This window comes from Salmo trutta, chromosome 9 (assembly GCF_901001165.1).
Source record: "Salmo trutta chromosome 9, fSalTru1.1, whole genome shotgun sequence".
Classification (NCBI taxonomy): domain Eukaryota; kingdom Metazoa; phylum Chordata; class Actinopteri; order Salmoniformes; family Salmonidae; genus Salmo; species Salmo trutta.
Genome location: NC_042965.1, coordinates 22298394 through 22325958, shown reverse-complemented (window position 1 = coordinate 22325958; position 27565 = coordinate 22298394). Strand labels below are relative to the sequence as shown.

At 42.8% G+C, this 27565-nt stretch overlaps 1 protein-coding gene across 2 annotated transcripts in view; it reads left to right on the top strand.

The window, feature by feature from the left end:
* The first annotated feature begins 1766 nt into the window (after positions 1-1766).
* The window catches only part of LOC115200193 (AP-1 complex subunit beta-1), a 42483-nt gene continuing 16684 nt past the window's right edge, over positions 1767-27565 (top strand). Inside the window, exons 1-20 of one of the 2 annotated variants that reach the window (XM_029763037.1) lie at positions 1767-1887; positions 4229-4289; positions 6275-6380; positions 6555-6690; positions 7022-7267; positions 7507-7697; positions 7868-8089; positions 8379-8499; positions 8668-8763; positions 9077-9192; positions 13922-14087; positions 14863-14961; positions 15897-16156; positions 16542-16752; positions 17940-17969; positions 18080-18217; positions 18397-18542; positions 18675-18804; positions 25073-25157; positions 25796-25882. In XM_029763037.1, coding sequence (XP_029618897.1) covers positions 4253-4289; positions 6275-6380; positions 6555-6690; positions 7022-7267; positions 7507-7697; positions 7868-8089; positions 8379-8499; positions 8668-8763; positions 9077-9192; positions 13922-14087; positions 14863-14961; positions 15897-16156; positions 16542-16752; positions 17940-17969; positions 18080-18217; positions 18397-18542; positions 18675-18804; positions 25073-25157; positions 25796-25882 — 2623 coding nt within the window. In that variant the 5' untranslated portion in view covers positions 1767-1887; positions 4229-4252. The other variant, XM_029763038.1, reaches the window with a different exon arrangement.

Sequence of the window (27565 nt, the reverse complement as noted above, 5' to 3'; positions counted from 1 at the left end):
GTTGGTCTTATTTATTTATTTATGAATTGGTCTCGAGTTACAGGTATGGCTCGAAGTGAAAAACAATGATGTATGTAGAGTCTGAAGGTGAGGGCCCAGAATAAGTCATAAAAGGAAAATAAAAAATGTTGTTAGAACTGTGGCTCTGCATTATCCTAATGGCTTTAGCCAGAGCCCATAGTTCAGTAATGCACAGGATTCCAAGGACCTTATCAATACTCTGCAGACACTTGAGGCCATAGGTGGTGTTGTACTATTTCTGAGAATGTTTTCATGTATTCTTGTGTCTTTGACTTGAAGATTTTGGTTGTTAAAATATTTGCTTTTAACATGTTTTATCATGCCAATTAATGTCCATACATCAACCAAATAGTCACAATACAGCAGATGCTGTTATGCTTTTGCTGTATTAAGGGAACACTCCAGCAATGAATATAGCCAATCCAAGAGGGTTCCAGGTTTTGTTGATAACTACACAGGGAGGAGCCAACCTACACACTGCCTATTCTTTTAACTGCTCAAAGATTCAGTTGCATTTTTATTTTACCCTCCACTGGCATAAGTAGGCTCTGTTTGCATTATTAGCCAATATACATTTTTTCTCTTCGCAATGAGAAGTTGGGTCAGTGAAGAATACCATTTCATTGTATTGCTTTTACATGTAGCTGTCTTTAAAAAAAAGTACTATTTATATATTTGTTTTTGATACATTTTCAATTAAAATGTTCAATTATCAAATGGGTTTGAAATATTAAAACATGCATGATGGGTAAGCAAGTGACAGAGGTTTTACCAGTAAACATGTTGAAAACCATGGTCTAATGATTGAGTTTGGCAATTCAACTGTAATTGCAAAATTATTTTCTAGTTTAACTTTCTCCTTAGGGTGCAACGTTGCTTTTGGTTTTTGTTTGTCAAACACTGCATTTAAAATAACAAATTCTCTCTCTCTCTCTCGCTCGCTCTCCCTTTTATCTCTCTGATATTTCTGTCTAAATGGTATAATAAAAAGTAATGAATCAGCGTCATTTGCTGATGTTATTTTCTATCAAACAATGACAATTAAATGTACTGAAGACAAGTACTTTACATTTGTGGAATTTGTCTGTATTAAGTAGCAATACTGCAATACCAAGACCATACTCTTCCTTGAAAATTCAATTGCTGTCAAGCTGTTCTTGTAATAAAATATGTTCCTCTGATTTGTCTCTTATCAACTGTGTTTTTATTGTTTATACTTTTAGTGAAATGATGGTGAGAGGACCTCTAATCATGCCAGTGGTGACTGAGGTTAGCCTATGCACTAGGTTTTGAAGCAACTTTTTAAATGAGGCTAGAAAGTCCATAGGCTATAGGCCCTATAACCAAAAGTCATTCAAAACCATTTTCACAGTGCTAACCACCATAAAATCCAGGGAAGATGAAGAGGATGAAGCGGAAGCATTCCTATATCTCACATTGCTGACCTTATTGACATGGCACATCATGTTTCTATTTAGCGTACACATTTCTTTAGTTTTATACAGGTGTCTGAGTGTTTGTGTATGACACAGAGAGAGAGAGAGACATTTTGGGATTCAGATAAATGTTTTCATCTTTTGAAATAAGACTGTGACCAAGCTCCATCTCAGTTTTGGCATAATAGCTACTTGTCATTTTTGTCTGAACATTCAAGAAAAAGTCTTGATTGGTCTATTTACAATGTGAAAAAAACGTGATCTGATACCCACTTAATGATAATCTTCTCACCAAATTAGTCATTTTCCTAATTATTATCCACCTAAAATTACCTTATTGCGGAAGTCGGAAGTAAAACAACACCATGATCGATGATAGCTATTCAAGTGGGAGGGAACGAAGGCCAAGTTAAACACACACTTCGCAACGGTAAGCTGCTGTCGATTTTCTCTTCTGTTTTATTCTGTGTCGTGTCTAATTTTAACTTCAGTAGGCACGTTCAATATGTGGGGTTGGATTTGAAAATAGGTCGATAGATTAAGAGCTTTACTATCCCGGCAAAGACTCCTTAAGCCTCTACTTTAGAAGGTAATTTCTTTAGACAGCAGCATAGCATCAGCTACAGTACCTAGCAAATTGAACAGTCGTTGTTGAGCAGCAGGTTCATTCATCAAGCAAATATGGAGTGGGCTAATCAGCTATGCGTGAGTAATCAGTCGAAGTTAGAAAGAGCTGTTTTAAATCTGATTTGTGCCATTCGAATTGGCTTGATACAATTTTAGCTTTTGAGATGAACGAGAGCAAAGCCGATGAAATGCTAACCATTCTGGCTAACTAACGTTAGCTAGCAGTTGTTGGCTATTACTGTTTGCTAGCGATGCTAGGAATGACAAGGAGGAAGTGTGAACATGTGTAGCTAGTTAGTTATGATAACAATAGTTTGCCAGGGTTTTTAACACTACCTTATCCACATAGGTCATAGCTAAGTAGCTAGCTAAGTTACAGGGTATTCAAATAGTTTAGTGGGGCCCCGCGTTAAACTAGAATCTGTTATTGATTAGTACTAGGTTAGCTACTGTACATTGTTGGGTTTAACTAGAGCTTGCAAGAAAGGCATTTCACTGTACTTGCACGTGACATTGAAACTTGAAACTGTTGTAACTAAGTTTCCAGCCAACTAGCTAACACTTAGTAACCTAGCTGTTTGCTAACTAATAACAATCTGTCAATAACTTTTTACAGCTGTCAAATGCCTTCTGTTCGCTGTCAGAGATACCACTCAGTTTGTCAATGTCAGCTCATTTACTAGACCCTGACAAATTTGCTAACTAGGTAGCTGTTGAAAATATTGATTCATTTACAGAAAATTGTGTCTTTGGGGAAGTATTGACTTAAGTGTTTTAGGCTACATTTGCATTATGACAGCTGGCCGTTGCCTGCCAGTTATTGCCATAACACAGCAATTAATGTAGGCTTACTGTTAGTTGATATTTCTTCACAAAGGGCCACAGATCTGATTGTCATGTTACAGTTTATACCTACACTTTAGATGTAGGCAACACGTTTTATTCATGCGCCTCAATTCAATAAAATGTTAACTAGCATAACTATCTAGGTTTAACCTAAATATATTTATCCAGCTTCTGAATCATATTGACTGACCACTGCTCTTGCCTGAGTTGTATCCAAGCTAGCGACTAGTTAGTCAGCAATGACAGCTTCCCAGGAGCAAGGAGGCTAACATTGTGCTTTTTTTTTCTTCTTGTGAGAGCATGAGATTGGGAAGAGAGTAGTGGGGGAAAAATAAGATGTTATTGAGTTTTATTCACAGGGAATTGAATGAGGGTCCTGTCAAATGAACAACCACAGCACTGTAATTTACAAACTTGTCCAGCCAGTGTGGTGGGCAGCAACATTGTTATCAATGCCCGACCAGACAGCCTCTCACCAGGCATTGTGCTTTCTGCACTATCACTTTCGGAGCAGGGTGTGATAACATGGTAGTAATTTGTGCCATTTTTCTAGTACTCTGGTTGTTTTGTATGTCTAAATTATTTTTCATACTGTCAATACTTTTGATATCTGTAAGACTACCTCATGCAGAAAAAAAGTAAGTACTAGAATTGGGTTGATGGATGAAATACTCAAGAGTCAATGCACTAACTACTCACAGCATCATTAATATTGCATTATATCAACGTGAGACCCATTGCCCAATCTCATCCTGAAGTTCTAAAGTTGGGGCGTGGAAGGGGGGTGTTAATCCAGTGAAATAAGAGACAAATGTTTTTAATTTCGCAGGAGCTTTGTTACTTCCAAGGCCTGCTACTTTGCAGTGTTGTTTTTTTTTTGTGCAGAGAACAGTCAGTGTTTTTCTTAGTGGGAAGATCCATCACATGAAGGTGGTGGATCAAGTGTGGTATTCAACAACAGGAAAGGGATAATGCTGTGCTCTGCAGACTGAGATTCCGTGGACCCCAAACGACAGGTCCAGTCAGAGGCTGGCTGATTAAGTAGGCCTATGTGCTGACTAGGAGGGTTTTAACTTTTTTAGGGGTGGTCGACCAATGTGTTTTAACACAATGGACAATGTGTAATTGCATTAAAAAAACATCAAAGCTAAGTGTTCAAGTGATGAAGACTTCCTCCTTTTTTGCCTGCACTTGCACTTCTACAGTTTCCTGTCTTCTTTGCAGATCCCTCTCCTTCTAGGAAAAATATACCTCGGTGCCTGTTTTTCATTCATTCTTTCACTCTCTCTCTCTTGCAGGAGAACCGGCAATTTGGATCCAAGATGACGGACTCTAAGTATTTCACCACTACCAAGAAAGGTCTGGCCCACTGACTTTTATTTATATATATATATATATTTTAACAGTATCAAAATTCATTCAGAGTTGCTGTTTTTAGGCTACTCTTATCATATTAGTCATGACTTGATTTTAGGCCCTAATCTAAATGGTGTGTAGGCCTAATCAAAATATGGAAACTAGCTTCATGACCCCGCTGATGGGAAGAGCCACCATGTGTAACAATGGTTGACTTAGAGAATGTTATAGCGAGAATGTTCTAGAAAGGAATTGCTCCCAACCACATACTGTCACAAAAAATACATGTCAGGTTCAGGGTATTTGCAGCCAAGAGAAAGCAACATCAACAAAAGGAGTAGGAAACAGGGCTCAGCAGCAGCCTGGCTATGTGTGTTTTGTGTGTTTGGCTGATGAAAGCAGGAATAGAACAGCTGAGGTTGTCCTCTAAATAAGATTAGGGCCTCAGGCTTTAGCACTCCTTAAGTTAGCTCTCCTTAAGTTAGCCCTCCTGCTGTCCTTCTGGCTTTCCCCGGCTCTCTGTCTCCCTCTGCATCCTCTCTCACCTCTTTATAAACAGCCAGCCAATCACTACCATTCAAACTGATATAGTGCTAATGAAGGAGACTTGTCTTTTCATGTCTGTTTGCCTTGTATGAGACATAGGAGTCAGAAATGCTGCATAAGCATCCCTTTGCTTTGATTTATTGTCCGTCAGGCAGATCATCACTACTGTCTGTGTGAGGGAGGCTCATTAATGGGTTTTCTACCCTTGGAACCAGGGGGAAGTTGGGCTCAAGGTTAAGCCCACAGACAGAGTGGTGTTTGAGAGTAAACACTCCTATCCAAGCCCAGAGAGAAGCTGAACTGATCTGTAGTGTTACCTGAGGACAGGCTGCACTGCGGAGAGGTTGAAGTCCAGCCTCTGCTCTGTCTGTGTTTGTCTTTGCACCTATTGCACATGCAGTGGTGGAAAAAGTACCCAATTGCCATACTTGAGTAAAAGTATAGATGCCTTAATGAAAGTTACTCAAGTAAAAGTCACCAAGTAAAATACTACTTGAGTAAATGTCTAAAAGTATTTGGGTGTAAATATACTTAAGTATCAAAAGTATAAATAATTTCCTTATATTAAGCAAAGCAGACAGCACCATTTTTCTTTTTTTTAAATTTAATTTACGGATAGCCAGGGGCACACTCCAACAGTCAGATATAATTATCAAAAGATGCATTTGTGTTTAGTGAGTCTGCTAGGCCAGAGGCAGTAGGGATGACCATGTGTTCTCTTGATAAGTGCATGAATTGGACCATTTTCAACATTCAACATTTAATGAGTACTTTTGGGTGTCAGGAAAAATGGAGTAAAAAGTACATTATTTTCTTTAGTAATGTAGTAAAGTAAAAGTTGTCAAATATAAATAGTCAAGTACAGATACCCCAAAAAACTACTTAAGTAAAAATATTTTAAAGTACTACTTAAGTACTTTACACCACTGCCTACATGTACAGTAGGCACTTCAAATAGAACAAGTCTGCAGATGTATCTTGGAGATGTGCATGGTTTGTTTAACTTTTTTTGAATATATAAATTTTTTTTATTAACCTATCCACCACCACTCACCTCTTCGAAGGACACATATTTTTTTAGTTTTTACAGCTTTTCTGCTACATATACATACATGGTACTTTTATATGCAATAATACATTACTGAACATGAGCTCTTTAATCTCACCCCTCAACCACTCTGTCCATCCCACCTATCACCATAGACCAGCCTCTATGGATTGTTGTTTAACCAAGCTTCGTCCAGTGTTTAAGCAATTCCAGGTCAACCGTATCTCTATAACAATACATGTGTTCCTGTCATGAAATGAATTGTAATCTAAGTAACAGTAGTGTGTGCAGTGCTCCCTTCACTGACTGGTTATAATACACGCTCCCGTCTTGATCCACGTACACACACTTTTGCTATCTGTTATAATGGTATGTTCTGTTTCCATCTGTGCAGGAGAGATCTTTGAGCTGAAAGCGGAGCTGAACAGCGATAAGAAGGAGAAGAAGAAGGAGGCTGTGAAGAAGGTCATTGCCTCCATGACCGTTGGGAAGGATGTCAGGTGAGTCGTGTTAGACCCGCGCTCGAGTGTCACCTCTGAACATGTGACAATGCGGTGGATAGTCATGGCCCATACTGACTCTGCTCCCTCCATAGGGAACCTATATTTCACTAGAGTGGCTAATGTCATACCTTCATGATTCTATATGTAATTGTCTGGCACCCCCTCCCCCAGTGCCTTGTTTCCAGATGTGGTGAACTGCATGCAGACTGACAACCTGGAGCTGAAGAAGCTGGTCTACCTGTACCTGATGAATTATGCCAAGAGCCAGCCTGACATGGCCATCATGGCTGTCAACACCTTCGTCAAGGTAAAGCACAACACCAGGTCAGACAGACTGCACTGACCTATTGCACAAAATATTTGTCTCACTGTCAAGTGAGAGAACTGGAGTAGCTACACCTATACACCTGAAACCCCACCTCTTTAAGGAATACCTGGGATAGGATAAAGTAATCCTTCTAACCCCCCCCCCCCCCAAAAAAAAATATAGATGTACTATTGTAAAGTGGTTGTTCCACTGGATATCACAAGGTGAATGCACCAATTTGTAAGTCGCTCTGGATAAGAGCATGTTAATGTACGTCTCAATACTCTTCAGTGTGTAAAACTAACATAGAGAGACTCTCCTCCCCTTTCAGGACTGTGAGGACGCTAACCCCCTGATCCGGGCCCTGGCTGTGCGCACTATGGGCTGCATCCGCGTGGACAAGATCACGGAGTACCTGTGTGAGCCTCTGAGGAAATGTCTGAAGGACGAGGACCCCTACGTGAGGAAGACTGCAGCCGTGTGCGTGGCCAAGCTCCATGACATCAACGCCCAGCTGGTGGAGGACCAGGGCTTCCTGGATACCCTCAAGGACCTCATCTCTGACTCCAACCCCATGGTGAGGCTCCCACGGCAGGCTGACCAGACTGCTAGACTACCTCCCCCTGGGCTAGACAACTGGCTCTAGGGCTGTAGTACTACTTTTCATGAATGGGAGGTTTATCCCAGTATAGAAAAAAAGGGCACTTGCGGTATCAGATTTGTATCGCTGTTTGGAAATTAATTCCTTCCGTCATCTCATTGCCGCCTACTAGGTTATGTGTTCTTGCAGTCTAACTTACCCTCTCCTTCTGTCAGGTGGTAGCGAATGCCGTGGCAGCCCTGTCTGAGATTGCAGAGTCCCACCCCAACAGCAACCTGCTGGACCTGAACCCCCAGTCCATCAACAAGCTGCTGACGGCCCTCAACGAGTGCACCGAGTGGGGTCAGATCTTCATCCTGGACTGCCTGGCCAACTACACCCCCCGTGACGACCGCGAGTCCCAGAGGTCAGAAAGCACAGGATGCCACCTCATTCATTACACTGTCTATGACGCACTGATTCTCTCTGTCAGTTTCCACATCCTCTGCTGTATATGAAGTGTAATGTATATCAATTTCCCCATAATCTGTACTCGTCCCTTGTCTCACTTCTGCCCTTTTCTCCCTCCCGCTGTAGTATCTGTGAGCGGGTGACCCCCCGTCTGTCCCATGCCAACTCTGCAGTGGTGTTGTCGGCGGTCAAGGTGCTGATGAAGTTCATGGAGATGCTTCCTAAGGACCTGGACTACTATGGCACCCTGCTGAAGAAGCTGGCCCCGCCCCTGGTCACCCTGCTGTCTGCAGAGCCTGAGCTGCAGTACGTGGCCCTGAGGAACATCAACCTCATTGTACAGAAACGGTAGGAAGGCCTGGGGATAAATAGGGGTCCTACCAACAGAAATTAGTCACAGATAATTACAGCTGTTCAGTGTGTGCCGTCCAAATGGCACTCTATTCACTATATAGTGTGCTACCTGGGCCCTGGTCAAAAATAGTTCACTCTATAGGGATTAGGGTGCTATTTGGGACCCTGCCAGTGCTTCCTCGGCACATTCAAAGTATTTAATGTGTTGGCTGTATTCTACTAATTTATTGAAATTGCTAGTTACTTTTCTTTTGATATCGACTGTACCTGTTTCTCTGTGCAGCCCAGAGATCCTGAAGCATGAGATGAAGGTGTTCTTTGTGAAGTACAACGACCCCATCTATGTCAAGCTGGAGAAACTGGACATTATGATCCGCCTGGCATCTCAAGCCAACATCGCCCAGGTGACCCACACACCACAATATCACTACAGTTAGGACATTTACTTCCAATGGAAGCCATGATGTTTGATTGTAAGTAACATTTGGTAGATAACATGGATAAGCAGTCATGTGTGATTCCTAGACAACATAAAAGCCAGTATCAGTGACCTCATGCTGGGGGTTTCATAGGTGCTGGCAGAGCTGAAGGAGTATGCCACTGAGGTGGATGTGGACTTTGTGCGGAAGGCAGTCCGAGCCATCGGCCGCTGTGCCATCAAAGTGGAGGTGAGAGCGAGGAGATGATGGAACGCTTTCATGATATACTGTACATGGGTCATATACTGTAGTATAATGTTTCAAGTCAAGTACAACTAACTGTCAAGCGAACTGTAGTGTTTTTACTGCTAGCCTTATGACTGTGTCATGAGTTTACAGCAGCATGTGTAGTATAAATGTCTATGAAAGGTTGGGGCTTTTTCATGCATCTGGTAACAAAAGCCTGAATAATGCCAATTGTTACTGTAGTGTCTCCCTTGACTGCTCTGTGTTTGGCTGACAGTCTCTCTTCTGTCCGTCTGTCTGTCTCTCTGTCTGTCAGCAATCAGCGGAGCGCTGTGTGAGCACCCTGCTGGACCTCATCCAGACCAAGGTCAACTATGTGGTGCAGGAGGCCATCGTGGTCATCAAGGACATTTTCCGCAAGTACCCCAACAAGTAGGTCACCTGTTGATGGCCCCGTGTCAGGTCTAGGCCTGGTTATAACACAATGGCATAGGGCTCTGGTCAAAAGTAGTGCATTCCGAAACTATTTCGACTATTTCCACATTTTGTTACGTTACAGCCTTATTCTAAAGTGGATATATCACACACACACACACACGTCACATTCACAGAAGTATTCAGACCCTTTACTCAGTACTTTGTTGAAGCACCTTTGGCAGAGATTACAGCCTCGAGTCTTCTTGGGTATGACACTACAAGCTTGACACACCTGTATTTGGGGAGTTTCTCCCATTCTTCTCTGCAGATCCTCTCAAGCTCTGTCAGGTTGGATGGGGAGCGTCGCTGCACAGCTATTTTCAGGTCTCTCCAGAGACGTTTGATCGGGTTCAAGTTCGGGCCCTGACTGGGCCACTCAAGGACATTCAGAGACATGGCTTGGCAGTGTGCTTAGGGTCGTTGTCCTGTTGGAAGTTAAACCTGTGCCCCAGTCTAAGGTGGCGCATGTTTTCATTAAGGATCTCTTTATACTTTGCTCCATTCATCTTTCCCTTGATCCTGACTAGACTCCCAGTCCCTGCCGCTGAAAAACATCCCCACAGCATGATGCTGCCACCACCATGCTTCACTGTAGGGATGGTGCCAGGTTTCCTCCAGACGTGACACTTGGCATTCAGGCCAAAGAGTTCAATCTTGGTTTCATCAGGACTCTAGGAAGAGTCTTGGTGGTTCCAGAAGTCTTTAATTTAAGAATGATGGAGGCCACTGTGTTCTTGGGACCTTCAATGCTGCAGAACTTTCTTTGTACCCTTCCCTAGATCTGTGTCTCAACGCAATCCTGTCTCAGAGCTCTACAGACAATTCCTTCGACCTCATGGCTTTGTTTTTGCTCTGACATGTACAGTACTGTCAACTGTGGGACCTTTATATAGACAGGTGCGTGCCTTTCCAAATGTATTCCAATCAATTGAATTTACCACAGGTGGACTCCAAAGTGAAGGACATTTTAACTTCATCACTACTTGAATTTGTGAGCGGTATTAACATGTTGAATGCACCAAGCTGTTTGAACTACTGGCACAGCTCGGACACCCATAATCACCCCACAAGACATGCCACCAGAGGTCTCTTCACAGTCCCCAAGTCCAGAACAGACTACATACTGTAGAGCCATGACAACATGGAACTCTATTCCACATCAAGTAACTCATGCAAGCAGTAAAATTTGATTTAAAAAAAAAAACAAAAAAAAAAAACTGATAGAAATACACCTTATGGAACAACGGCGACCGTGAAGCAACACAAACATGCAGTGGCAAGAAAAAGTATGTGAACCCTTTGGAATTACCTGGATTTCTGCATAAATTGGTCATACAATTTGATCTGGTCTTTCTTGTCTGTATTGAATACATTTAAACATTCACAGTGTAGGTTGGAAAGAGTATGTGAACCCCTAGGCTAATGACTTCTCCAAAAGTTAATTGGAGTCAGGAGTCAGCTAACCTGGAGTCCAATCGATGAGATTGGAGATGGTTAGAGCTGCCCTACCCTATTAAAAAAAACACTCAACATTTTAGTTTGCTATTCACAAAGCATTTCCTGATGTTAACCATGCCTTGAACAAAAGATCTCAGAAGACCCAAGATTAAGAATTGTTGACTTGCATAGAGCTGGAAAGGGTTACCAAAGTATCTCTAAAAGCCTTGATGTTCATCAGTCCACGGTAAGACAAATTGTTTATAACTGGAGAAAGTTCAGTACTGTTGCTACTCTCCCTAGGAGTGGCCGTCCTGCAAAGACGACTGCAAGAGCACAGCGCAGAATGCTCAATGAGGTGAATAAGAATCCTAGAGTGTCAGCTAAAGACTTACAGAGATTTCTGGAACATGCTTACATCTCTGTTGACGAGTCTACGATACGTAAAACACTAAACAAGAGTGGTGTTAATGGGAGGACACCAGGGAAGAAGCCACTGCTGTCCAAAATAAACATTGCTGCATGTCTGAAGTTTGCAAAAGTGCACCTGGGTGTTCCACAGCGCTATTGGACAAATATTCTGTGGACAGATGAAACTAAAGTTGAGTTGTTTGGAAGGAAGGAACACACAGCACTATGTGTGAAGAAAAAGGCACAGCACACCAACATCAAAACCTCATCCCAACTGTAAAGTATGGTGGCGGGAGCATCATGGTTTGGGGCTGCTTTGCTGCCTCAAGGCCTGGACAGCTCGCTATCATCGACGGAAAGATTAATTCCTAAGTTTATCAAGACATTTTGCAGGAGAATGTTAGGCTGTCCGCCAATTGAAGCTCAACAGAAGTTGGGTGACACAACGAAACAAAACACAAAAGTAAATCAACAGAAGAAAATACGCCTTCTGGAGTGGCCGAGTCAGAGTCCTGACCTCAACCTGATTTGAGATGCTGTGGCATGACCTCGAGCAGTTCACACCAGACATCCCAAGAATATTGCTGAACTGAAACAGGTTTGTGAAGAGGAATGGTTCAAAAGATCCTCCTGACTGTTGTGCAGGTCTGATCCACAAATACAGAAAACATTTGGTTGAGGTTATTGCTGCCAAAGGAGGGTCAACCATACTTTTCCCACCCTGCACTGTGAATGTTTACCCGGCGTGTTCAATAAAGACATGAAAATGTATAATTGCTTGTGTTATTAGTTTAAGCAGACTGTGTTTGTCTATTGTTGTGATCTAGATGAAGATCAGATCAAACTTGGTGACCAATTTATGCAGAAATCCAGGTAATTCAAAGGGTACACATACTTTTTCTTGCCACTGTAGGGACAGACACATGCAAACATACACATTTTGTGTTGTAGAGTAGGGGCCTGAGGGCACACACTTAATGTGTTGTGAATATATTCTAATGTTTTTAAAATTGTATAGCTACCTTAATTTTGCTGGACCCCAGGAAGAGTAGCTGTTGTCTTGGCAGCAGCTAATGGGGATCCTTAATAAATACAAATAAAGTTGTAGAAACATCTCAAGGATGATCAATGGAAACAGGATGCACCTGAGCTCAATTTCGAGTCTCATATCAAAGGGTCTGAATACTTATGAAAATAAGGTATTTGTTTTATTTGTAATATATTTGCAAAAATGTCTAAACCTGTTTTTGTTATGATTGTGTACTGATGAGGATTTTTATTTAATCCATTTTAGAATGAGGCTGTAACGTAACAAAATGTTGGATGAACATGAGGCACAATCCTAATAATCCAGTTAGTGTTTTGTTTTCCTATGAATGGATTTTCAAATGGTTTAGAAGTGAATGACTTTGATGGAAGAGGCACTGCATATATCACAATTTTAATGAATCAGTGAATGAGTCTACTCAGGAAGCCAGTACAGTTCTAAATAGGCTTGTTATTTTTCTGTGGGTGAGATGTTTACTGGTAAACCATTCCATCCATCAAAATGGATTGTCTGTCAAATGTCCACAGCCGTATCAGTAGTGATCAAGGCAACCAGGGATATGTTGCTGTAATAAACCAACCATGGACGATTGTGATGGAGATTGATATTCAATTAGTCATATAGAGGCTGTATTGCACATCAGCAGAGCTTGCCATGCTTGTTAAAATGGCCTATGCTCTCCCGTTGTCACTTAGTACGCTCTGTTTGTGTTAACGCAAGCAAATGCATTCGTACTTGCACATATTCGCACCCACACACCCTGGAGCCCTGTCTGTTCCAGCTCACTGCCCCCAGATCACATTTCTTGGTCTGGAAGAGGCAGGGAGAAAGCTCATTACCATGACACAGAGAGTTTTCTGCTTGACTTTCATCGTGAAAGGTATGAAGATAAGCTTTTGAGGCGAGTGAACGCTCCTCTAACCTCTCCCACACATGCAGGGTGCCCGTCCTTGAGAATGCCGTAGCACTGAAACCCATCCCCAGATAACCCTCAAGCAGTCCCAGTCAGAAGACGACAGGCTGAGGCAGCCACAGCTTGACTCCGGCTCTATCTAGGCCCAGGAGACTGGATCCATATGCTGCACAGACAAACAGACCGACAGAAACCTACACACTCCGGCAGCCCAGTCCACGTTGCCCTGTGCTTAAGTTACTGTACTGCTGTTTCCTGACCATGGTCTCACAGCCATGAGTCACTCACTGAACCTTCATTACTGTCTCAATTAGCTGGTGAAATGGATGATTGCATGCTATTTGGTCTTTTCTTTGCTTTGCTGTCTTTTTAAGTGTTAAATAGTGAATCATTTAAATTTATTCTGAAGACATTGCGTTCCCCCTCTTTTTAGTTTTTGTCAGCAAAATGTAATTCAGAAAATAACACAGTTCATTCAGCATAAAGTTTGGTAATTGTGTTGTCAAGAGGGCCCACCAAATATTTGTATGATGTGCAGTCATGTAAATATTCAGAGGCACACAATACAAATGTGCTAGAATTTTGTGAAGTGAAAGTTCAGAAGCTGTGAAATTTCTGTTAGTCTTTGCAACAGCATGAACAGATTGTGTTGCCATTTTTATTTTATTTTTTTACTGGCCCAATGCTCTTAAGCGCTAGGCTACCTGCCGCCTCCTTGCCCTCGCATTACTGCTCCAGCACATCCTGTTTTTAAATGCTATGTTGGCATTTAACCAATTTCCCATTTGGGACTAATGAAGTACTACAACTATTTCTAGTCCCCTTTGAAAATGTTTTTCTGTCTGTTAGTTCCTGACCGTGGTGTCTGTTCCCAGGTATGAGAGTGTGATCGCCACGCTGTGTGAGAACCTGGACTCTCTGGATGAGCCGGAGGCGCGGGCGGCCATGATCTGGATCGTAGGAGAGTACGCTGAGAGGATTGACAACGCTGATGAGCTGCTGGAGAGCTTCCTGGAGGGCTTCCACGACGAGAGCACCCAGGTCTGACTCTCACAAATGGCTTTTGTCCCAAATGGCACCCTATTCCCTGTATGGGCCCTGGTCAAAAGTAGTGCACTACATGGGGAATAGGGTGAAATTTGGGACACAGAAAAGATTCCATTTCCCTCTCACTGTCTAAACAGGGATTCAATGAAACCATTCTGTGTACACTGGAAGAGGTTGGGGGTGACTGCATTTAGCAGCCTATACGCAGAGAGAGTAGGTTAATACTTGACTGGCCACTCTGTTCTTTCATATGATAACTGTTGTTTTGGCTCTCGAGAGGCAGCAGCAGGTCTGTGCAAATGCTGACTGGCTGTTTATGGAACGCTGAAAGGCACTGCTTGTGAAAGAGCATTGATTTGATTTACTTTAGGAATTCAACCTGTTTTGTGATGAAGATAAAAATAAAACTGAAGAATTCTGGAGAGACATTTTAAATGCCTAGTTTTTGTTTCCTAAAAACGTCATCTAACCAGAGTCCAGATGATGATGATGATGTAAAAAACATAACACTTTTTAATTGGAGCACTTCGGTAACAATTGAAGTATGGAGCGGTTGGTATTCATTTACATATTTTCCTCAGTGGCTCTGTGTCCAGAGTAGTCTTTTGTTAGGTGTGCAAATGTTTTGTACATAGGGCTTTTCTGTACTGTACTGTATGTATGTATGTATGTATGTATGTATGTATGTATGTATGTATGTATGTATGTATGTAGCTATGAGCTGAGTTGATGTGAGTTTAACCTGGTCTCGTCTGCTCTGGGTTCCCAGGTGCAACTGCAGCTGCTGACAGCCATAGTGAAGCTGTTCCTGAAGAAACCCACTGAGACCCAGGAGCTGGTGCAGCAGGTGCTCAGCCTGGCCACACAGGTGAGTGCCCCGGGACACACGCATGCATACACACACACACACACACACACACACACAGTGAACAGCTTGGATCTAATGAACAAGTCTCACAACAGCACTCCTTATGCCAGGGCCTTCAGGTCATGTCAGATGTCACTCCAACTGCCCAATAGAAGAACAGAAACCAGCATGTTATGATTGTCTTGTCTTAGAATTGCTCAAATTAAGTTGGAGAGGTGGGACGTGTATAGTCCATGTATAGTCCAATCTTTCAACAAATAGGGTACACCATTCCCAGAAAGTGTGGAACACCTCCAAGTGTTATCCTAAATAGCCAAGCAACACAACAGGAAGAAGGGAAGGTCAAAAATAAGAAGGATTAAGAGTTTGATTGGATTCTGCTCAAAGGCATTGGGAACAACCCAGTTTAAAAGTGGGCTGTGATCTAAATACTTGTAGCCTTTCATTGGTCTAGTTACTGTGGGATGTGCTTGACTAAACATGACAACGAGGGCACATTAGTTATATATGGGTGTTATTAGTTTCTCTGTTTTGTAGAGTGTTTTATGAGTAGTTAATCTCCCTCACAGACTCCTCAGACTGTCTAACTTTTTAGAGTTTAGTTTCAACACTGCCAGGAAGCTACCAGGACTAGACATATTCAATATTTTCCCCACGTTCTAGTTTTATGCCCTTGTTCCTCATGTCTTACTTCTAAGACTTTCTTATGCTGTTCCCTTGGATTGTCTTATTGTTATTGACTGATTTTACAGACTGGATAAATTATTCTAGCTCTACCCCTCAGGGAACCGAACCTAAACTGACCCTTAGATTATTTGCTTAGTATCTGACTTGACATGAGTGAGAAGAACAGACTGAGTAGCAGAGAGAAGAGTTTGAAGCAGCATTTAGTATTCATTATGCACCACATCAGTCATCCTGTCTGTTGTCTGCAGGACTCCGACAATCCGGACCTGCGAGACCGTGGCTACATCTACTGGCGCCTGCTCTCCACTGACCCTGTGGCTGCCAAGGAGGTGGTGCTGGCCGAGAAGCCCCTGATCTCAGAGGAGACCGACCTGATTGAGCCCACCCTGCTGGAGGAGCTCATCTGCCACATCGGCACGCTGGCTTCTGTCTACCATAAACCCCCCAGCGCCTTCGTGGAGGGCAGCCGCGGTGTGATGCACAAGAGGCTCCCTGCCCGCACTGGGTCGTGAGTCTCATACACATGCATCACTTAGGGCCCACTTGATGTGACCCAGAGCAGTCAGAAAGATCTCGTATGAGGCTGTGTTCCAAGCAGACATCAAGTGCAGCCCACTGCACAGAGCAGATGAAGTTTCCTGACATTTAATTATTTTCATTAGATTTAAGATGTGCCAGTGGTGTTCCCTAAAATTACTTCAGGATCAATTTTAAGCAGGTTTGGTTTATTGAATAGAGTTCCAGATAATTTAGCTTGGCTTGGACTAGGCCTATATGTATTTTGGCACAAAACACTGCATTTATGACTTCAAACAAGGTTAAACAAGTAAAATTATATTGTGTGAATCTTAGTTCTCTCTAACTCCCTCTGTCCTTGTCTCTCCATCCCCCAGAGGAGAGAGTACGGAGAGCCCAGACGTGGGCACTGCTGCTGGGGGCTCTGCCCCTGAGGCTGCTCCCTCTATCATTCCCTCCCAGGGAGACCTCCTGGGGGACCTTCTCAACCTGGACATGGCACCCCCCACCACCAGCGGCCCCCCACCCCCCACCACCGGCATGCAGATGGGGGGTATGGACCTCCTGGGTGGAGGTCTGGACAGCCTGGTAGGTATTTCACATAGTGTAGACCCCTATGCTGCTACCCCTGGTCAACCAGTGAACCCTTTCTGGGTCAAATGGTCTCTGCAAACAGTAATTGTAGCCAGAGGTTACGGTTATTATACCCCCCCCTCTTTTTCCCCAAAATTCTTCTCTCTTTTTTTTGACTGAGTGTTTTCCTCTTTTTATTCGATGCCACACCTGCAGATGGGGGATGAGTCTGAACCGGTAACTACATGGAGGGAGAGGGCATAGCTCTATAGTCACACATCACATATCATTAATTAGATGTAGTAGCTCACTTTTATTGCTCTATATACTATACGTATCATACTGTGTGCTGTATTCACCTCTTCAATATTCTTTCTCTGTGCTTCATGCATCCTGATTGTAACATGTCAATGAATACATCTGGCAACCCTACATTATCCTGCCATCAGCCCCACGTTCCCCCGCGGATGGACACTCCTCGCTCTCCGTCACCTCAGCCCCCGTCGCCAGTGTACACCCACACTGACTACACCTACACTGACTACAGTCACACTGACAGCCCTCCTGACCACAGCCCTACTGAGCACAGCCCCCCTGCAGAGGTTGGTTGAGGGGCATCAGTAGAGGCTGCTAAACAGTCTAGACTAGAGTCCCCCTCTGGTACCCTGTGCTTCACTGTGACCTGTGACCTCTCACCGTCTTTAGCAGCAGTGTCACTGTCTGTTTCCTCTTGTCTCGACATGTTTCAGGTCTCTGAGACTCTTGTAGGTCCTGTTCTTCATGTGTTTGTTGTTCCAAAAGCCCTACTTACTTTAGCTAGCAAGCTGTATTTTTATAATTTGATGATTTTTACATGCTACTCTAGACTTTTGCTCTGCTCTCTTCATGAAATGTTTGGGAGTAATATGTATTTCAATACTGAACTCTCTGTGAAACCACTTAAGCCACTGTGCTGGCAAACAGTTGGAGTTTAGTTTCAGAGGGATGTCAGAATGAACCTGAATACATGATGCTCGTCCTGCGCTCTTCAACCTTCCTCCTTTCATCCACAGTTATAGAACACTGTTATATTGTCTCTGCTCTCAACCCCCCCCCCCCCCCCCCTTCAGTCTTCCTCTAGCATCTCCCTCTTAACCTCCTGGGAATAAGGTGTAACATTCTAGTAATGTAAAACCTGAACCTCTCGCTCTCTCTCCCCTCAGCTTGGAGGAGATATTGGTGGGAGTCCTGCAGTAAGTCTACTTGCCTGGTTGTTTAAACATGTACATTTTGAAGGTTGATATTTCAGTGCAGTTTTTGGATGCTCAGGTCTTACATGTTAAACATGATCTCTCATCCACAGATGGGGGCAGGTTTTGGAGCGGCTCCAGCTGTGATGCCAGCCTCGCTCAACGCCCCAGTGGGGGGTGGCCTAGGAGACCTGTTTGACTTGGGAGGTGGAGTTGGCATGCCGATGGGAGCATATATTCCTCCAAAAATAGTAAGTCTCTCTGTACAGTATTAGTATGATAGTATACTGTTGCAGTGGCAGAATAGAATAAGTGTTTTGTATTTATATGAAGGCCTTGTCCTCTGCAACAAGCAGTTAGATGGATATAGCTGCTATATGATACTGCTGCTGTGCTGTAGAGGCATTCTGATGGCGTCCTGTGTCTTCAGGTGTGGCTCCCGGCCATGAAGGCTAAAGGTCTGGAGATTTCTGGGACCTTCGCTCGGCGTGCTGGAGTCATCCAGATGGAGCTGATCCTCACCAACAAGGCCATGAGTGTCATGACTGACTTCGCCATCCAGTTCAACAGGAACAGGTGAGAGGACCATACTGTGACTGATGTGAGCTCACATTCTGAAGGACTGTCATTGAACCCACCCATCTCTGGTCTGAATGTGATTTCCTCTTGGGTGGTTTCTGGTTCTGACTTGGACTCATCTTTCTCTAGTTTTGGCCTGGCCCCTGCCGGCCCTCTCCAGGTCCTCACCCCTCTCGGCCCAAACCAGACAATTGAAGTCAGCCTCCCCCTCAGCACTGTCGGGCCAGTCATGAAGATGGACCCTCTCAACAACCTGCAGGTAACCTTCCCACAACGTTAGTTGTACAGGATATTTCAGAAAACGAGGCTGCTGAAGAGTTATTTGTTTTAAATGTCAGCTTGACATATTGTTACCACGTGATGTCAGCTCTGGCCTTGACACACAGTGCCTTCAGAAAGTATTCACACCCCTTGACTTTTTCCACATTTTGTTGTTACAGCCTGAATTTAATGGATTACATTGAGAGTTTGTGTCACTGGCCTTCACACAATACCCCATAATGTCAAAGTGGAGTTATGTTTTTAGTAATGTTCACAAATTAATTAAATGAAATGCTTAAATGTCTTGAGTCAATAAAAATTCAACCCCTTTGTTATGGCATGCCACATAATAAGTTGCATGGACTCATTCTGTGTGCAATAATAGTGTTTAACATGATTTTTGAATGACTACCTCATCTCTGTACCCCACACATACAATTATCTGTAAGGTCCCTCAGTCGAGCAGTGAATTTCAAGCACAGATTCAACCACAAAGACCAGGGGGGTTTTCGAATGTCTCGCAAAGAAGGCCACCTATTGGTACATGGGTTTAAAAAAAAGACATTCAAAATCTTTTTGAATATGGTGAAGTTTATTAATAACACTTTGAATGGTGTATCAATACAGCCAGTCCCTACAAAGATACAGGTGTCCTTCCTAACTCAGTTGCTGTAGAGGAAGGAAACCGCTCAGGGATTTCACTGAGGCCAATGGTGACTTTTTAAAACAGTTATAGAGTTTAATGGCTGTGATAGGAGAACTAAGGGTGGATCAACAAAATTGTAGTTACTCCACAATACTAACCTAAATGACAGTGAAAAGAATAAAGTCTGTACAGAATAAAAATATTCCCAAAGCATGCATCCTGTTTGCAATAAGGCACTAAAGTAAAACTGCAAAAATGTGGTAAAGAAATTAACTTGATGGAGTACCACTCTTAATATCTTTAAGCATGGTGGTAGCTGCATCATGTTATGGGACTGCTTGTCATCGGCAAGGACTAGGGAGTGTTTTTAGGATAAAACTAAATGTAATCGCGTTAAGCACAGGCAAAATCCTAGAAAACCTGGTTCAGTCTGCTTTCCAACAGACACAGGGAGACAAATTCACCTTTCAGACATTTACATTTTAGTCATTTAGCAGACGCTCTTATCCAGAGCGACTTAGAGTAGTGAATGCATACATTTCATAATTTTTTTTTTCTTTTCGTACTGGTCCCCCGTGGGAATCGAACCCACAACCCTGGCGTTGCAAACACCATGCTCTACCAACTGAGCCACACGGGACCTATGTCAGCAGTACAATAACCAAAAACACAAGGCCAAATGTACACTGGAGTTGCTTACCAAGACTACATTGAATGTTCTGGAGTGACCTAGTTAGTTTGGACTTAAATTGTCTTAAATCAATGGCAGGACTTGAAAATGGCTGTCTAGCAATGATCAACTACCAACTTGACAGAGCTTGAAGAATTTGAAAAGGTGTGCAAATATTGTACAATCCAGGTGTGTAATGCTCTTAGAGACTTACCCAGAAAGACTTACAGCTGTAATTGCTGCCAAAGCTCATTCTACTTATGTAAATTACATTTCTGTATTTCATTTTCAATAAATTAGCAAACATTTCTAAAAACATGTTTTTACTTGTCAAAATGGGGTATTGTGTGTGTGTGTACAGTGAGGGGGAAAAGTATTTAATCCCCTGCTGATTTTGTAGGTTTGCCCACTGACAGAAATGATCAGTCTATAATTTTAATGGTAGGTTTATTTGAACAGTGAGAGACAGAATAACAACACAAAAATCCAGAAAGCGCATGTCAAAAATGTTATACATTGATTTGCATTTTAATGAGGGAAATAAGTATTTGACTCCCTCTCAATCAGAAAGATTTCTGGCTCCCAGGTGTCTTTTATACAGGTAACGAGCTGAGATTAGGAGCACACTCTTAAAGGGAGTGCTCCTAATCTCAGTTGGTTACCTGTGTAAAAGACACCTGTCCACAGAAGCAATCAATCAATCAGATTCTAAACTCTCCACCATGGCCAAGACCAAAGAGCTCTCCAAGGAAGTCAATGACAAGATTGTAGACCTACACAAGGCTGGAATGGGCTACAAGACCATCGCCAAGCAGCTTGGTGAGAAGGTGACAACAGTTGGTGCTGTGGAAGAATGGAAGAAACACAAAAGAACTGTCAATCTCCCTCGGCCTGGGGCTCCATACAAGATCTCACCTCGTGGAGTTGCAATGATCATGAGAACGGTGAGGAATCAGCCCAGAACTACACGGGAGGATCTTGTCAATGATCTCAAGGCAGCTTGGACCATAGTCACCAAGAAAACAATTGGTAACACACTACGCCGTGAAGGACTGAAATCCTGCAGCGCCCGCAAGGTCCCCCTGCTCAAGAAAGCACATATACATGCCCGTCTGAAGTTTGCCAATGAACATCTGAATTATTCAGAGGACAACTGGGTGAAAGTGTTGTGGTCAGATGAGACCAAAATGGAGCTCTTTGGCATCAACTCAACTCGCCGTGTTTGGAGGAGGAGGAATGCTGCCTATGACCCCAAGAACAACATCCCCACTGTCAAACATGGAGATGGAAACATTATGCTTTGGGGGTGTTTTTCTGCTAAGGGGACAGGACAACTTCACCGCATCAAAGGGACAATGGACGGGGCCATGTACCATCAAATCTTGGGTGAGAACCTCCTTCCCTCAGCCAGGCCATTGAAAATGGGTCGTGGATGGGTATTCCAGCATGACAATGACCCAAAACACACGGCCAAGGCAACAAAGGAGTGGCTCAAGAAGAAGCACATTAAGGTCCTGGAGTGGCCTAGCCAGTCTCCAGACCTTAATCTCATAGAAAATCTGTGGAGGGAGCTGAAGGTTCGAGTTGCCAAACGTCAGCCTCGAAACCTTAATGACTTGGAGAGGATCTGCAAAGAGGAGTGGAACAAAATCCCTCCTGAGATGTGTGCAAACCTGGTGACCAACTACAAGAAACGTCTGACCTCTGTGATTGCCAACAAGGGTTTTGCCACCAAGTACTTAGTCATGTTTTGCAGAGGGGTCAAATACTTATTTCCCTCATGAAAATGCAAATCAATGTGTAACATTTTTGACATGTGTTTTTCTGGATTTTTGTTGTTGTTATTCTGTCTCTAACTGTTCAAATAAACCTACCATTAAAATTATAGACTGATCATTTCTTTGTCAGTGGGCAAACGTACAAAATCAGCACGGGATCAAATACTTTTCCCCTCACTGTAGATGGGTGAGAAATCTATTGAATCCATTTTTAATTCATGCTGCAACAACAAAGTTGAATAAGTCAAGGTGTATGAATACTTTCTGAAGGAACTGTATGCCTTGTTAATTATACAGTACAGCCCCCAGTTGATGTTATTCGCTTCACATTGTCTTAGCTAGGGCTGGGCAGTATACCGTATTTTATAATATACCGGTATTGATGCAGGGACCGATTTTGGGGTTTTTACTTTACCTTCTATACCGGTATTTGAATGTTTGGTTTGTTAAATGTGATACGCCATGTGTAATATCAATGTGTATAGTTCGCTACTTGAGTCATCTCTCTCAGCTCTTTCTCTGTGCCACTTTCCACACAGACCTAGCCACGCCCCCTGTCAATCAAGGAGTGCATTTGATGTTTCTCAACCACGAGACACTTGTGTTTAGTCTGCATGGTCAATGCAGCACATGCAACAATGCTGTTTTCACTTTGCTTCTTAATATAAATCCACTAGCATTCAATAATGACACTTAGTTTGTGTTTCTTACATCAGCAAACAGCTAGTTTCTTTTCTTGGCAACTTGCCCTAAATCTTGTGACGCTAATTGTTAGCCGCTAATAAATGTACTGAGTAAGAGCAAACGTAGCTAGCTAATACAGCCTGATAATACCAGTGATGGTGTAGACCTAAATCAGCATGTTGTTTGTGCAACAGTATCTTCTAAATCAAAGAGGAATATGCAAAGCAAGAATATGTTAGCTACATGAAGTAGCTAAGAGAGAACATGCAATGTAGCCAAAGCTTATAGGGTCCCCTAGGAAACACATATCAACACTTTAGTTCCTACCCTGTCACAATAACTCCTCCCTGGCATTTTAATTCGTTGTCATCTCAACCAACACTGTATTCAAAGTGCCCACTATTATATTCAAACTATAAAATTAGAATACTCATTCTTTTTCCACAATTCCAACAGTTTTGCTCTAATTCGCAAGTCAAATTGCTATTGCAACATTTGGTTAAATATAAGTCCTAGATTATTAGCCCATATCCTGCAGCCCTATGTGGCAGTGTGGAAATTCTAAATTGAGCAGTGGTGTAAAGTACTTAAGTAGTTTTATTTTGGTGTCTGTACTTTACTATTTTTATTTTTGATGACTTTTACTTCACTACATTCCTAAATACTGTGCTTTTTACTCCATGCATGTTCCCTAACACATTTTCAAAGCTTAGCAGGACAGGAAAATGGTCCAATTCACGCACTTGTCAAGAGAACATCCCTGGTCATCTACTGCCTCTGATCTGGAGGACTCACTAAACACAAATGCTTTGTTTGTAAATGATGTCTGAGTGTTGGAGTGTGCCCCTGGCTATCCGTAAAGGGGAAAAAAAGAAAATGGTGACATTTCATTTTGATACTTAAGTATATTTAAAACCAAATACTTTTAGACTTTAACTCAAGTATTTTCCTGGGTGACTTTCACTTTTACTTGAGTAATTTTCTATTAATGTATCTTTTACTCAAGTATGACAATTGGGTACTTTTTCCTGTAGCAACTGTAGAGCTTTTATTCAACAACTAAAAATACTGTCAAACACCATCTTAGCGTCCATTTTGTTTTATATATGTGATATAATATTTTGGACATATCACCCAGCCCTAGTCTTAGCTGTGTCATAGCTTCACCTCATCATGTTCAAATAATGTCAGGTTATTTAAATTCCTGTGCTACAGGAACTAAGGATGAAATATGACCTAAAAGTCTCAAACTAGTTTTTAGTTAAGAAACATAACTGAGACGGGGCCTCTTTGGATCAGAGCAGTCCGCCGATGACTTAGAGGGACGAGAGGGTGGAAGGATGGAACGTTGTGCACCTGGTGAGAGGAGATAAGGGGGTCAAGGAGAAATGAGCGAGAGGTGGGGTTAGTCATTAGAGGTCACCCCACTCTGTGGTCTTAGTCTACACCACGGCTCTGCTCTGTTTCCCTTGGCGCCAACACTGTTCCTCCCAGCCAGCTGTATTCCTACAGGAGGAGGACAAGCTGGGGCCTCTGTACTGGACCTGCTGACAGTTATTTAGCCAACAGTCACTTTCTCATATCAGCTGATGGAAATGCTTTACTCATCACTGCTAAACTATTTGATCCATACAGGCCCAGGACTTGTATGATGGTACTGTAGGCTATAAAAACTAATAGTTTAGCAGCAGTGAAAATAAAAGGGTTTCCATTATTATCCAGTCAGTTGTGTGAAGGTTCGAGAGAGACATGGGCATACAGAATAGCCCCACTCCAGTACAGACAGCCTAGCAGGCAGAGGCACTCTGTCCACACAGCATCAATACTCCCTTATGAATTATGCAAGAGTTTCTCCTGTCATCCCCTTCCTGCCACAGGCTCAACTCAACCTCAATGTCCTCATCACTCTTCTATAGAGCAGGCTGATCAATACGGTGACTGCTCCAGGCTCTACAAAGTTCTTAGAGAGTAAACTGTGGTTTAATCCCAACTGTTCCCTATATTGTGTGGGCCCTGGTCAAAAGTAGTATACTATAAAGGGAATAGGGTGCCATTTGGGATGCATACTATGTCACGCTTCAATGAAGATGAGTCAAGTGGCCTTTTATGCATCATCTGGTCTATGGACAAATATTTTAAAAAAAATGTATAGCATGGTATCTTTATTCTCCAGTTGTCAGAGGATAAACAGAATGGATAAATGTTGAGGGAGGAATAAAAGATGTTGCCTTAGCAAATGGGCCTTAAATACAGAGAAATGGATGGAGAGGGATCACATTGTGTAGTAGAATAGAGTGCTGTGGATGCTATCGTGTGTATTGTCGTCTCCATAGGACAGTAACCTCTTGTTCAATAACCCCACACATGCCCTGCAGTGTCTGTCCTTTCAGACCACTTGAAAACAATGAGTCATAGATTGCCCTCTTCATCTCTCCGTCCTTTCCCTCCTCTCTTTCTCCCCCTCCCCTCTGTATAATCACTCTCACAGGTGGCTGTGAAGAACAACATTGACGTCTTCTACTTCAGCTGCCAATACCCCATCAGCATGCTGTTTGTGGAAGATGGAAAGATGGGTGAGTGTCTGAATAAACTACTCAGTGAATCAGTGTGTCACTGTTGATTTTAGAGTTTTGATTTATTAGGATCCCCATTTGCCGACGCCAATGGCAACAGCTAGTCTTACTGGGGTCCGACACAAAACAAAAAATACATTACAGACAAAAGACTTTACAATTGACATGCATTTAAAAACATGAACATATAGTGTCTCCTGTCAATAGCCTGAAACCAGGAACAGGTCAGCTCCTGACCATTACATCAGTCTCCTAGAAGCTGTGTGTGTGTGTGTGTGTGTGTGTGTGTGTGTGTGTGTGTGTGTGTGTGTGTGTGTGTGCGCACTTAAGTATCTTGTCATGCATTTGCTCTCAGATCACACAATCCCGACGTTGGGTCCAATTTGCCCTGTTCTTTTCCCGCTCTGGTTGATTGGTTCTGGGGGAATGTGGTGGTGTCTGTCCCCCTGTGGAGACTGCAGATGGGGGAGCAGCAGGAACGCTGCTGGGAGCTAATGTTCCGGATCCTAAAAGCGCAGCAGGAAACGCACTGTTCAGCACAGCAACAAACTGTCCTCGGTCTCCCTCGTATTTTGCTTTCTTTTCTCTGTTTCTCATTCCTTCCCACCATCTTAACTCTTCTTTGTATCTCTCCCCAGAGCGTCAGCTGTTCCTGGCCACATGGAAAGACATTCCTAATGACAACGAGTCTCAGTTCCAGATCAAAGACTGTCATCTCAACTCAGGTGAGACGGATTAAGACGAAGAAGGGATTGGAGGGATAAAAGGAGAGGGGAGAGGAGGAGAATGTGTTCCTCTACATGCTTTATGTGTTAAGACAGCTTGACATGTAACCTGGGATGTGGAGCTGTGGAAACAGAACCATGTCAGAGCTCCAGTCTATCTATTTAATGGATATACAGTGCATTTCGAATGTATTCAGACCTCTTGACTTTTTCCACATTTTGTTACGTTACAGCGTTTGTCTAAAATTGATTCAATTGTTTTTTTCCCTCATCGATCTACACTCAATACCCCATAATGACAAGGCAAAAACATGTATTTAGAAATGTTAGCAAATTTGTTCAAAATGAAAAACAGATCTTATTTACATAAGTATTCAGACCCTTTGCAATGAGACTTGAAATTGAGCTCCGGTGCATCCTGTTTCCATTGATCATACTTGAGATGTTTCTACAACTTGGAGTCCACCTGTGGTAAATTCAATTGATTGGACTGTCTATTTAAGGTCTCACAGTTGGCAGTGCTTGTCAGTGCAAAAACCAAGCCATGAGGTTGAAGGAATTGTCCGTAGAGCTCCGAGACAGGATTGTGTCGTGGCACAGATCTGGGGAAGGGTACCAAAAAATGTCTGCAGTATTGAAGGTCCCCAAGAACACAGTGGCATCCATCATTCTTAAATGGAAGAAGTTTGTGACCAAGACTCTTTCTAGAGCTGGCCTTCTGGCCAACCGGAGCAAGGGCCTTGGTCAGGTAGGTGACCAAGAACCCGATGATCACTCTGACAGAGCTCCAGAGTTCCCAGAAGGACTACCATCTCTGCAGTATTCAACCTGCCAAAAGGCACCTATAGACTCGCAGATCATGAGAAACAAGATTTTTTGGCCGATGAAACCAAGATTGAACTGTTTGGTCTGAATGCCAAGCGTCACGCCTGGAAGAAACCTGGCACCATCCCTACGGTGAAGCATGGTGGTGGCAGCATCATGCTTTAGGGATATTTTTCAGCAGCAGGGACTGGGAGACTTTTCAGGATCGAGGGAAAGATGAAGGGAGCGAAGTACAGATGAAAATCTTCTCCAGAGCTTTCAGGACCTCAGACTGGGGCGAAGGTTCACCTTCCAACAGGACAACGACCCTAAGCACACAGCCAAGCCATGTCTCTGAATGTCCTTGAGTGGCCCAGCCAGAGCCCGGACTTGAACTCGATCGAACATCTCTGGAGAGACCTGAAAATAACTGTGCAGCGACGCTACCCATCTAACCTGACAGAGTTTGAGAAGATCTGCAGAGAAGAATGGGACCAACTCCCCAAATACAGGTGTGTCAAGCTTGTAGCGTCATACCCAAGAAGACCTGAGGCTAATCACTGCCAAAGGTGCTTCAACAAAGTACTGAGTAAAGAGTCTGAATACTTATGTAAATGTGATATTTAATTTTTTTTTTTTTTTTAAATAAAATTGCAAAAATTTCTTCACCTGTTTTTTGCTTTGTCATTATGGGGTATTGTGTGTAGATTGATGAGGGGGGAAAAACTATTCAATAAGGCTGTAACGTAACAAAATGTAGAAAAAGTCAAGGGGTCTGAATACTTCCCCAATGCACTGTATTTCGTTAGGTTACCTGCTGACCTTATTTACATGTGATAATTAGATTTTACACAAGCATGAAAACAGTTGGGTCTGAGC